This window comes from Kogia breviceps, chromosome 17 (genome assembly GCF_026419965.1).
Source record: "Kogia breviceps isolate mKogBre1 chromosome 17, mKogBre1 haplotype 1, whole genome shotgun sequence".
NCBI classification, from domain to species: domain Eukaryota; kingdom Metazoa; phylum Chordata; class Mammalia; order Artiodactyla; family Physeteridae; genus Kogia; species Kogia breviceps.
This window is the reverse complement of record NC_081326.1, coordinates 70784940-70798000: the sequence shown is the minus strand read 5'-3', so window position 1 is coordinate 70798000 and position 13061 is coordinate 70784940. Positions and strand designations below refer to the sequence as shown.

The following is a 13061-nucleotide window of genomic DNA, read 5'->3' as shown; positions in this document are numbered from 1 at the left end:
AGACGATCCCACCGTTAGAAAATTATCCCAAAGTTATACTGGCAAAAATGAGGAAAGGTGTCTGCACAAGGCTATTTATTGCAACACTGTTATATATAATATGTAGATAGATTTTGTGTGTGTGTGTGTGTGTGTGTGTGTGTACAATAGATTGATGTAGAAATAATTCCAGATATATGTGTATACATGGTTATTATACATACATGTATTTCTTAGCTTTTTGCACTTAGAGGGCCTAGAAGCAGTGACACCCCGCTGGCAATGAGCACACCTAGTATCCAGGTCTTGGTTTCTCAGGATTCTCCAACAAAAGGAACCAGGGTCCCTTTGAAAAGTGGTTGATTCCAGGGCTGAGGCAGAAATTACATAAGTTGATCCTGGAGCATTTTTGCAGTACTAGAAAGTAACAGCGTGCTCCACAAAAATAAGATGGAGGCATGGCAAAAGGACACACAAGACAACCCGAAGAGTTCCTAACGGCCCAGAGCTGGAACAATTTGAGTAACAAAGTAAATCATGATGGTATTGGACTAAAAGTGAAAGAATAGAATAAATATCTCTGCATTCATACTGACATATATAAATGATTGGGTAAATGGTGGAGAAGGAACAGTTCTTCCCCGCAGAAGAATTCTGATTAATAAATGTAGAAAGAATGAGGGAAGTAGAAAAATCACCATTAGAACACCACAGTAATAATGGCAAAATAATGGCAAAATCCATTGATGAATGCTAGAATTAGTAGACAGAAGTTTAAGGAGAAATACAGTATTTATGTAGCCTCAGACTATCTCCCCCTAAATAATTATTCATTATAGAGGGAAAAGTAGTAACTTTACAGTGGAGACGCCTGGCAGACACCACCTTCACCACGTGATCGAGGTCAGCATCCTCAGTGGTAAGACGTAGTGACTTTATGTGCCCCTGATATGATGTGATCAGAAGGTCAGTCACCTCATGGTGCTCTTCGGAAAGTCCTCAGCCTCCCCCTAATCGTGGGAGAACATCCGATCTATCCAGACGAAGTGATGATGTGGATGGTCAGATACCTGCCTGACCTGTTCTCTTCGGGAGTGGGTCTGAAGAGCTGTCAGAGGTTGGAGGAGACTTTGGAGTTGTGGCCGCTCAATGCACTGTGAGGTCCTAGATTGGATCCTGGAACAGAAAAAGGACGCCAGGGGAAAAGCCAGTGGAATCTGGTTGATATCTTGGTTCGATCATTGTACCGTGGTTGCAGCAGATGCCAGCATTAGGGCAAGTGGGATGGGGAGGGTATGTGGGAAGTCTCTGTATTTGTTTTGGAACTCGTTTGTAAATCTAAAATTATTTCAGAGTGAAACAGTTATAAAAAGGGAGGAAAGCATAGGTAGAAAAGGCAGGGAGATAACAAGATGGAGAGGGTAGGAGAGAAGCTAAACTTGTCTGAGGAGACCCACTGTGCAGATTTGACTCTAAAACTCTGATATAAATATAAGAAATACATTTCTTATATAATAATAAAAACAAAATTACACTTTAAAAAGCAAACCCTAACCCTACAAATTGAGAGTAGAATGAAATAAAGTATCTGAACTATATATCGAAATGATGGCAGAACCTCATAGAGAAGGACTATTTCAAGAGACTTTAAGATAGAAATTTGATTGGTCCTCCCTACTGGGATATAACCTAAGGGCAAAAAGAACTGCAAGAAAATGTACTGTTCTCAGTTATTCCACTGTCAGTGGTGGGGGTGATATTGTCACTCTGAGGCTCTTGTTAGTGTTCACAGACTGGAGTGCAGCACATCAAGTGCGTTTAAATCCATGAGTTTATAATGATACTGGGAGAAAAATCCTTAGTCACCTTTGTAGGGTATTAGGGAATCAACTCTATTTTGATAAATAAAACTCTGTTTTGGTAAATAAAGGCTCAGAATCAAACAGTTTTTCTACCTCATCTGAATAAACTATATCTCAGAGTAACCGAATGTTTGTGGAGAGACGTTTCTTTTTCTAGAAGTATTCCAGCTAACAAACGAAGATTTTCAGTATTGCCATTTTGCTGCCCTCTGCTGACGTCATGGGTCTAAGCGAGGACCGTCAGTCTCCTGCCAACGCGGCAAAAACAGAGACACTCAGACGTAGCGCGTCTCCTGACGGAAGTGCACAGTGTTACCCGCGGAGCCTTCCTACCAAAAAGGGGACTGATACCTAATTAAGCTTCTGCGTCTGACTTCCGGTTTGCAGGAAATACAGTGGACAAGGGGACGTATTCAGTGACTCCATGTTGGCTGGTGCAGTCAGCAAAAGCCAGACTGTTGGAAACTCTGAAGGCAAACGACCACTTTTCCCAACAAAGACTAGAAAAGCAGGCGAGAAAGAGTGGAGGGAGAGCCTATAAATACAAGTCTTATGAGACTTTTATCAGTCCGTTCTAATGTATGATTTCAATAACTTACTTAAATATGATTTGTAGAACAAGTTGTGAAAAAAATGAGGTAATTGGGGAAATTAGAACGCCATTTAGATATGTGAAGATATTAAGGAACTACCGTTAAGTGTTCTGAGTGTGGCGGTGGTGTTGTAGTTACGGTTTGAAAGAGTTTTACCTTTTACAGATACATTCTAAAATATTTCTAGATAAATTCATATGACATCCACATTTGCTTCAAAATCAAAGGACAGTTGTGTGGAGTGCATGGGGAGATAGGCAAAACAGGACTGGCCATGAGCTGATGATTGTTGAGATTGGGTGATGTGTACATGGAGGTTCACCTCTCTGTCTTGTGTGTGTTTGACATTTTATATAAGAAAATCTAAGGAGTATGTTAAAGCTCTGTCTGTAAAACGCTGGGGTTACTGTCTAGTCCCTAGTAGGCCTCCAGTAAATGGCAGCTGCCACGGTTATTGGAGCTGGTGGTGTCACCAGCATCAATGTCACATCCTCATCTGTGGGAGACAGTCAGGCCTCTGGTGTTTCAAGTTCATACTTGCAAGGATTTGCTCTCTGTTACACATAGACGTCGGCAGGCCAGTTCCTGACGTAGAGCTCCGTCTCTCCTGGCCAGCTGGCGCTTTTGTTCGCGCAGTCGTGGCCCTCTCCCCTGGAGGTCTCGCTCCTCACAGATCCTGACACCTTCAGCAGAACTGTGTGACTCAATAAAAATAGTTGACACCAAGCCACGCACTAGACCCCAGAAGTGAGACAGTAGAGCAGCTAAGAAGCTGGGCCGGGCGTGGTCCCCGTGTGACGACAGGCTGCCTGTTACAGCAGCTGGGCTGTCGCCAGCCTCCCGGGAGTGCCCTGTAGAGCACTGTCCTTCCCACAGATGGTTATTACAAAGAGTACCCCAAAGAGGGGAAGCCAGTCCACGCCAAGCCTGTTCATCACAGGCTGAGCCATTCCTCGGAGCCACTCAGTGTTGGCCACTACGTTGCTTAATGCTACTTAAAAGGAAATATGCTTCTCTTTGTTCATTTATGCATTCATCAGCCATTTATTGGCTGTCTACTAAATGTCAGGCTGGAAGTGCCTAAATGAACTTGACCACTTGGTCAAGTAAAAGAATAATCAGTTTCTATTCTGAACCTGCGTGAGTAACTGAGAAGTGCTTATAGAGCGTGATCACTTTGGCTCCTATAAATTGTATGTAAAATCTCCTTTTTGTTCTTCCTTATTGGCGACATTCATGTTTCCTGCCTTGCAGTTCCAGAAGGAGGTGATTATCAGTATCTAGTTCTTGTGAAAATTCCATCCCACCTCTTCTCTCCTTAGGTATAAGATACCTGTGAATGTCTCTTTAGCTTCTCCTACTCTCATGAGCCCTGATTTTGCACAGATATATTTTCTCGGGTCAGTTGTATTTCTCATATCCTTCCTGTAAAAATCAGAGCAGCATGAGTAGCTAAGATTTGCTGAGATCTTGCTCTGTGCCGGGACCCGAGCTCGAAGCTTGCCGAGTGTTGTGTGATTACCCGTCCTCTCCCCTCTTCCACCGTCGCCACTGCTGTGCCTTCCTCTCGGCCTCACGGCGGGAGGCCCGGGCGCGGGGTGGGGGGGGGATTAGGGCAGTGTTGGTGGCCATGGGAAGAGCAGAGGAGACAGCAGAAGAGCACACACGAGAACTTCTGAGCGTGTGTCATCTCTAGTTATGAACAGCATGCTCCGTTCCCTACGGCAAAAACGTGTTGCAGGGAGCTTTCCACCGACGCTGGTTTTAAAAAGTCTCGGCACTTGCAAAGAGAAGTTTTGTCTTTGGGAAGTAGGTTTTTACTGGAGCACTGATTTCTCAGGGGTGCCTGCTTAATGAGCTGCTGCAAAAGCGTTGCTTATGTGCATTTGTTTTGTCTTAATCCATTATCCTGGGACTTCTGGGTAACCGGTGATCTTCTAGAAGGTCACATGGATGATACTGTGTTTTTATTTAGCCAGCAACAGAAACTCCGGAGGAGCCCTCCACCCAGTACCTGCATATCACCGAAGCCGAAGAGGACGTCCAGGGCACACAGGCAGCGGTGGCTGCCCTCCAGGACCTGCGATACACCTCCGACAGTGGTGAGAGCGTGCTCCCCGCCTCCCTCTGACACCTTAGAACTGGTCTCTGATAGACACGCTGAGCGAATGCCTTTACGGATGAATTATGTCCGCCAGTTGATCTCCTTCCACTGCCTTCTGACCACTGGAGCGGCCCCACTGTCAGGCTTGGAGGTAGAGCCCTCCTGCAGTGTTCTAGAACAGGGCCCAGCCGAGGTGGGGCCGCCCGACGGGGTTGCCGGGTGTCCACACATAGGCTCACCTCTCCGCACAGGGAGAAGCAGGTCCCAGCGTCCTCGCTTCGCAGACGCGGAAGATTGGAAGATTGCCTCCTTGTGAATGGTTGGCTGAGGATCACCCACTTGTTGGGTGTTGGAGCTGGTCTTGGAATCGAGGCCTCCCGACTTCTTGTTGGGACTGCCCTCTTCCCAGTTCTTCTGAAAAGCCCCGAGTCAGGATTTTTATACGTCAGATGTCATCAGTTTCAAATGTTCGATCAATTTTAAAAAACAAGCCACTGTGCCAGCCTAGTGGCAGTTGGGGCATTGCGTTTAGAAAACCTTTTCTTGATGCTCTTTTCAAAACAGGAAAGGAGTACGAGTTAATACGATGTACCACAGCCCTCTGTGTATTTGGGGGATAGAGGTCAAGACTTCATAATATTATGCTAGCCTGGAGATCAGGTAGTAATTTCCCTCGTAGTGAAGTAATGATCAGGGTCAGAGTGCTGTGTTCCAGAGTCGCAGATGGCCAAGCAGATGGCGAGAGCTGAGTGGAAGGGTACACACTCAGTAGCTGCCCTGATGATATGGATTACAGTCTTTTGAGATGATTGAAAGAGAATCCTCAGCTTACATTAATTTAGAATTCTAAAGCCCACTGGCTTGATAACTGAGACACCCTTGGGTGCTCTGCCCGTATCCTGTGTAATTTATCTGGCACACGCTCACTGACCACCTACCACGCCTGTGCTCAAGGAAAACCAGCTCTGTGGTTTGACGTCAGAGCTGGTGCTTCTCAGGAGTTTCTGTTTTGAGAGGCAGTCCTGTATCAACAAGTTTGGATTCAGAACATCTGGGCTTGAGCCCTGGCTTTGTGACATAACTGACCCAGTGGCCTAAGACGATCCTCTTCCATTTTTTTCTGCAGTGAGGTGACTAATCTATAAAGTGGGGATGATAGAGTCACAGTGTCATCTCCTCACAGGTTGTTTGGAGTTTTGAGATGTTCTTATAGAGGGTGCATTGTCGGCTGTGACGTACCATGCACGTTATTTCTGTGGTCAAAATGAGCGCTTACTGAGAACCCGTGCATCCCTGCAGAAGGCGCCACGCAAGGATGGCCTCTGCTAAGGGCTGCTTCTGCGTTCAGTGACCTTCATCGCCCACAGCCTTACCGGTCTCCCGTCTGCTTCTTCCTGGCAAGGTGACCGACTTGACCCCACGGCTGTAAACATCCTCCAGCAGATCATCGAGCTGGGCACCGAGACCCACGACGCCACTGCCGTTGCCTCGGTGGTCGCCATGGCGCCCGGGACGCTGACTGTGGTGAAGCAGGTAGGACCTTGCCCTCCCCGTTAAACGCTGTCTCCTTGCGCTGACACGCACCCTCTCTCTCCCCTGCCCCCTTAGGGTTTCAGGGCTTTCACCTGTCTAAGGTGGAATTTGGAATGAAATCGGTCTCGTCTCATGCGGTTTCTTCTTGTTACTATGGGATTGTATCTGCGGTAGTGCCATACGTGAGGCTGTGTTGTAGGGGAAAGGTGTAGTATATTTCAAAAAGTTCTGGAAACTTGATTCATTTCCTTCCAATGAAAGGCATCCCAGAGTGAAACGAGCGTGATATGGATGCGGTTGGACGCGTCTATGGTCAAAAGCAGCCTCGGTCCCTAAGGCCGGAGTCTGTGGAGCAGGGTACTGGGCGGACAGCCAGAGGGGCCAGGAGGGGCTGGCCTCTTACGTGTTAAACGTCACCAGACGGGATCAGCGCAGGATGACTGAACTAAACTGATAGGAGGAAGACGGCCAGCGTTTGAATAAAGGTTACTCTAGTTAATTGTCATACTCTTTGGTTCATTTCCTCCCTTTCTAACCTCGGAGGAGACTTCACCATCTGTTAGGGTGCGGCGTGTGTGTGGTAATCGGCTCATCCTTTGTGTCTGTCTGTACCTCTCTCTCTACTCTCTCCGGCTTCCCTGTGCACAAGCTTTGAGCTGGCTCGCACACAAATACTTAAAAGAGTGAAAACGACGGTAAGCACATCAGAACCAGGGCAGACCCAGGGTGTAGGGTTAGAATCAAAGTTCACGCTCGCGGAGAAGGTTGAACTGCAGAGCACAGAGCGTTACGCAGTTATATCCGTCTCTCAGCGCAGTGACTCGCTCGGGAAGCGTGTAGTTAAGCTTCTGCGGTGTTCTCATTGCTGGGGTTCCAGGAGAGACCTGACGTTTGCCATCAAAGTGGTTGCTGTCCTGGGAAAAAGATAAGTAAGACAGAAAAGATGTCAAATGGTGGACGGGAGCAGTGGAAAAAAGTAAAATGAGAAAGGGGGAGGGGCGTGGGCCCAGGCGCCGGGGTGTTGGGGGCTGTTTTATAAAGGGCTGCTGGGGCAGCTGTTGGACATTTGCTCACAGACCTGGGGGAGGTGGGTGTTACTAGAATGATCCAAGTTCTGCTGTGCACTTGGTTCCGAATCTGAAAACAAAAAACAAGAAGGAAGCGTGAAGCAGTTAACAGTGGAAGAGGTAAGTTTTTCTTGGCACGTAACAAATAATCTCTTAATTCGGCTCTCGCGTCTGTGAGTGACACGTCCCCTGCGACCTGCCTTTGATGACCCGGTGGGCTTCCCAGGGCTGTCTCCATGACCGTCCCCCCGGTGTGCCCGGGCCACAGTGCAAAGCATGAAATTCAGGCTGAGCAGTTCCCGGGGGAATTAGCACATGCTGGTTCACCTCTGGATGTCTGGGTCCACAGGCAAGACTTGGCGCCTCTAGATGAACGTTTGGACCGCGTGGTCTGGAAACCCTCCTCCATTAGTGTGCTTTCTGTCAGCGAGACCCTGGACAGAAGTCAGACAGGACAGTAGGAGTTTGATGTTTCAGGCTGCAGGGGCCTGGTGTTCTGCATTGTTTGAGAACAGACTCATATACCTCTAGGCCAGACACTCCTGCAGCTTTTCTTTGTATTCATTAGACTGCAATCTGCAGATGGTCTTGTAAATCTCTTCTGAAACTCCTGGTTGGCCTCACGGCGTGTGGAGTCCTGAGCTAGACCCGGCACTTCAGGAAGGGGATAGGCGAACTTTGGATGTTTCACGCGCGCCAAGTCCTGTAGAGAACTGCAGGGAGGCGCCACTGATTGTGACTGGCGTCTTCCTTCTAGGAAGTGGATTGACTTGCCGTTAGAGATGTGATTTATTGTGTGTCGCAGGTGATGCGGTGATACACGAGGTTGCGGGTGAAGGGTGCAGCTTAGAGGTGCTCTGAGGCGTTAGTGACGGCATGACAAGGGATAAGGCAGGTGAGCCTCGGGCGCAGCCAGTGTAAACAGGTATAAAGTGTTTGCAGTGGCAGAAAACAGTGGCACCCCTCAGTCTCGTGCTTTATTGGAAACACAGGGCCAAGAGGAGTGTCACTGTTACACAGTCTTGAGTAACTGCATTTAGAAATGTTCCCGAGGATGTGTGTCCTAGTCATTCTCCTGTCTACCTGGTTGGCACCTGGTGCACCGAGGCTGTTGATAAATGATGGATGGGAGATTGGATGAACGGACTGATGGGCGGGCGACGTCAGATGCCCACTCTGACGGCAAAGGGGGTGCGTTGTGTCAGGCTCTCCCCGGTGAAGGAATGCCCTCTGGATTCAGTTGTCTCATTTCAGTTTAAATGTAGCTGTTTTTATTAGAGAAATGAATCCGTTTCAACTCTTTTTCTTTTAATTAAACTGTGGTTTAGGATTTTTCAGTAGAGAAATTATATCTGTTTATTGAGTGTCCTTAAGCCACTCAGGTGTGGACCCTGGTGCACCTGTTGGGAAGCAGTGATGCTCTCCCTTCACCCTGTGGGGAGCCCTTGATGTTGGGGACTTCGTCTTTCTCCAGCTCAAGGTCTCACACGTCGTAGTTGCTCAGTAAATGTTTATTAAGCAGGATGGAGTATGCTGTGGGCTTTATGTTTTGATTCTCCAATTATATCCTGTAGAAAAAATAGCAAGAACACACTGTCATAAAGTATGTACTATATATTGTAGAAAAAAATGATTTTAAATGACGATTGGATAGCATATTTTGAGAACTTTTCAAAGTTTCCTATTATCTATCTATCTGTCTATCTGTGTCTCTTCCAAAGGGGCAAAAATAAATTCTGGGTTCTATGTGAATTCATTCTGGATGTTCAAAAATTTCAAGATTTCTTTCCCATGTAAAAAATTAGTTATATGCTCTGTTTATAATTTTTTCATGAAATATTAATGTAAATTGAAAAGAATCTCACATGTCAGAGTTTAGCAGTGGTAACTGAAAGTTATTTATTAATCTCCAGGCTTTAGGGCTTCTCATTTTCTGGGATGAAAATACTAACCGGCCTGGTAGGTAGGCTGAGGGGATTGGAAAGCTAAGAGCTGAGGGTGTTTCTTAGGTTGTTTTCTTCTTAGTTTTTCATGAGACATGGGAAGGATTTGGCCCATAATTCAAGCCATTTAAATTTTCAGTTGGACACAGAAATGAGTCCTCAGTGACTTCCCATCACTTCTCTCTTTGGGAAAAATGTTCAGAAAGAAGCAACCTCGCATGTGCCTCACGAGCCTGGCCTGAGAAGTCACATGACAACTCTGAATGCAGCTACTTGCGCGTTTGTTAAGACCACTTTCCATTAAATAAATTGGTTTCTTCGTCCTTAAAAAAATTTTTGCTTTAGGGTTTTATGAGGAGGAAACTTATATTTGATTAATAAAGCTGCCTAAGTAGGTTGAATGTAAGACGTACCAGCAGAGGGGAAATATTATCACAAGCATCTCGGAGTCAAAATTAGTTATTTAAAGGAAAAGAAAGAGCAGTGAAAATAACAACCACCATCGCCGTTGGCTCATGGATTAAATCACTCTTTGCTGTCCTTGTGGGTTGAAATTTATTGTAGAGACTGAAAATGACATTTTACTGGAAATTCCCGACATCCGTTTAGCAGACATTCACTGCGCAGCCGCTGTGTGTTCAGTGCCTGGGGGCATCCGTTTCCCATCGCGGCTGCAACAAATCACCGCAAACTCAGTGGCTTAAAACAACACAAATTGGTGACCTTCCAGTTCTGGAGGTCAGAAGTCTGAAATGGGCTTCACTGGGCTAACATCAAGGCGTCGACAGCTGCCTCCCTTCTGGGAAGAACCCCTGTCTTGCTTTTTCCGGCCCAGGGGCCACCCAGCGTTCCTTCACTGTGCTTTCCTTCTTCTATCTCCGAAGCCAGCAAAGGCAGGCCCGGATTGTCCCACATCCGTCCCTCTGACCTCTGCCTCTGCCGTCACATAGCCCTCTCCAAGTCTGACCAACCTCCTCCCTCCTATAAGGACGCTTGTGCCTACCTCGGACCCCCCTGGATAATCCAGGGTCTTCTCCCATCTCCAGGTCATCGACTCAGTCACATGGGCTAATGTCCACGTAAGGAACCGTTCTCAGGTTCCGGAGGTTAGGACACGCCCTCTTTGGGGTGGGGGCATTTTTCTGCCTGCTGCTCTGGGTTACAGGGTTAAGACGGTCCCCGATCTCAAGAGGCAAATAGTCTAGTGAGGGAAATGCTTTATTTTTTTCATCCAGCACACAGCCCCCAAGCTGCTTCCACCCGCCAGGTTGCTGTTCTTGGTGCTTGGGATATTTCAGTGAACAGAGCAGGTAAATGGCTCGGTTGAGGAGCTTACGTGCTAATTTAGGGAGCTAGCTGACCCCCAGACATATAATAAATAAGTAAGTAAGATAGTATGTTAGAGGGGAAATGGGGAAAAAATGGTCAGAACTGGTCCAGAGGTCTGGAGAATGCAGACCTTAAACAGGAAGTTCCAACTGAGAGTGATGAATGCTTCCGGGAGGTCGGCCAAGAGCACTCTGTGGTGCTGGGGGGTGGCCCAGCTTGGCCCTGGGTCTGGGGTGGCGGCAGGTGCTGGGCAGGGCGGCCTCCGTGGATGCACTGGTGCGTGCCCGAGCAGAGTCTTGGAAGGCAGCTGCGAGTTGGGTGGGGCAGGGCTCCAGCAGAGGTGGGAGCAGGAGCTGGTGGTCGATGCTGCTGGAAGCGGGGGAGGTGGCAGGTGAGGCACCACTTGGGTTAAATGACACGCCCCGTCGTCACCTTGGGGGCGTGAAGGGTTCGGAGGAGTCCTGGTCCAGGAAGCGCCTCAGCCTGGTCTCTCCCTCTGGCTCAAAGGCCAGCGGAGAAAGGGTGAGTCCAAGCAGCCCACGTCTTCCTGTTGCTTCTCCAAGCCCGACGTCCTTCCTCTGTGGGCTTCCTGACCTCTTGAAGGCCTTGTTGGCATTTTTAACAAATCACCGTTTCCAGGTTCTTGCAAGCAGGGAGTCTGCACTGAGCAGCCCTGCCAGCTGGCGTTCAGCAGAGCAGCTTGTGGCTTTCCGATGCCACGGCTCACGCTGGCCATGGCGTCCAGGGTCTGGGCCCGGCACGCCGGCAGCTGCACTCAGGGTGTTTGTCTGTGACTAATAAGACCTTACAATCACACAGCTGCTTCCTTTTAAGAAGGTCCGGATGATGCCACAGGTTACCGTTATGATGATCCAGGCGGGGTCTTTCTGAGTTACACTTGAGTGCTATTTATCATTGCTGAGGGTACCCCTCCCTGTACCGTAGACGGCGGAGCTGGGTGCAGTGTGGGGTGCCGCCCTCTGGGGGTGCGGAGCGGCCTGTCTGGGAGAAGATCCCTGGGCTGTAGGCGGAGCGGCTCGGGTCATTCGTTTACCCGTGTTGCTTTTAAAAGACACAATAGCCCTTCAGTCCGTGTGCCATGTGTGAACAGGCTAGGGTGTCCCTTGTGTAGAAGGGCCCGCCTGTTGTAGATTTAGTCCAGAGGAGGCTGTTCAGGAGCTCACGCTGCGTTAAGCCTGCTTCTCTGTGGCTCAGTTACGCTTCCTGCCCTGCTGAGACCCCGTGAGAAAACACGCTGTGTTAGTGTTGTCCAGAGAGACAGAACCAATGGTGTGTGCGTGTGTGTGTGCGTGTGTGTGTGTGTGTGTATAAAATAAGGAACTGGCTCACTGATTCTGGAGGTTGACAGCCAACAAGTCCCAAGATCTGCAGTCAGCAAGTTAGAGACCCAAGAGCCGATGGTGCAGTTTCTACTTGGAGTCTGAAGGCCTGAGAACTAGGAGAACTGATGGTGTGATGGTGTAAATTGCAGTCTGAAAGCCAGCAGGCTTGAGATGCAGGAAGAGCTGATGTTTCCGTTAGAATCGAAGAGCAATTAAAAAAAAAAAAGAAAAAACCAATGTCCAGCTCAAAAGCCGTCGAGCAGGAGGAATTTCCCTCTTATTCAAGGGAGAGTCAGCCCTTTTGCTCTATTCTGGCCTTCGACTGATCGGATGGGGCCCACCCACATCAGGAAGGACAGTCTCCTTTACTCAGTCTGTTCATTTAAATGTTAACCTCATCCAGAAACACCCAGAGTGATGTTTGACCAGATATGTGGGCACCCCTTGGCCCATTAAAATTAGCCATCACACACGTTCATGTAGTACATTTCAGAGTGTGTACTCTTTGTCAGTGGAGGGTTATTGTTAATCCAGGTTGTTGTTTACTGAAATACTCAGTTGTCATAGAGATGATTTTGAATCACAGATTTTGGGGTGATGCGGTAGTTTCTGGGGAGCATGTACACCTTGGTATATCCTTATTTCTAATTGCAGTTGACATTTCCGTTCACGGTTGAGGGATGAGTGCCACCTTGCAGGTCCTTGAAAGAGTCACGGCTGAGGAGCGGCAACCCCCAGGGGTCCTCCGCTGAGCACCAGCGCTCCGCTTTCATCCCCAGTTCAAGAGCAACCACATCATTCTGAGTGGTCCTCCTCCCGTGGAGTAAGGTGTTCAGTAGCGACTGTAATTAGTGCGACTCTCCGTCGCAGGCCTGTGTCTCTGTTCCCGGTCCTGCTGCTCTGCGGCGTCTCCTGGAATTGCCACTCTCCTGCTTTTGTCTTCCCCTGAGGTGCCGGATGCTTCCAAGCGGGCAGCCAGTGCGCCAGTGGCGCGGACACCAGGAAGGAGCAATAAGACCGTCCAGAGCTGCAGGCACCCCGCCCACTCCCCCAACGCAGACCCTCAGCCTGGCAGGCCCAGAATTATGCTGCCATCGACTTGTTCAGCACCCCAACCTTTCTTCCCACTTGCTTTAACTGCTGGTTAAAAAAAATAAACAAAAAACAAAACCCACAGCAGAAGTTGTAGCTTTGTCAAAAGCAGCCCACCTCTCCTGACTGCTTCCCGCGCCCTGTGTCACCTTCGGGCAGGTCCCCTGTGTTGGCTGGCACTGGAGGGTGAGGTCAGGACACGCCAGCCTGGAGGAG

The 13061-nt window shown here is 48.5% G+C and overlaps 1 protein-coding gene across 1 annotated transcript in view; it reads left to right on the top strand.

Moving 5' to 3' along the window:
- Positions 1-13061, top strand: part of ZFAT (zinc finger and AT-hook domain containing) — a 154213-nt gene that overhangs the window by 127060 nt on the left and 14092 nt on the right. Inside the window, exons 14-15 of the mRNA XM_059043620.2 lie at positions 4410-4536; positions 5941-6071. Coding sequence (XP_058899603.1) covers positions 4410-4536; positions 5941-6071 — 258 coding nt within the window. The remainder of the gene's footprint in view (positions 1-4409; positions 4537-5940; positions 6072-13061) is intronic.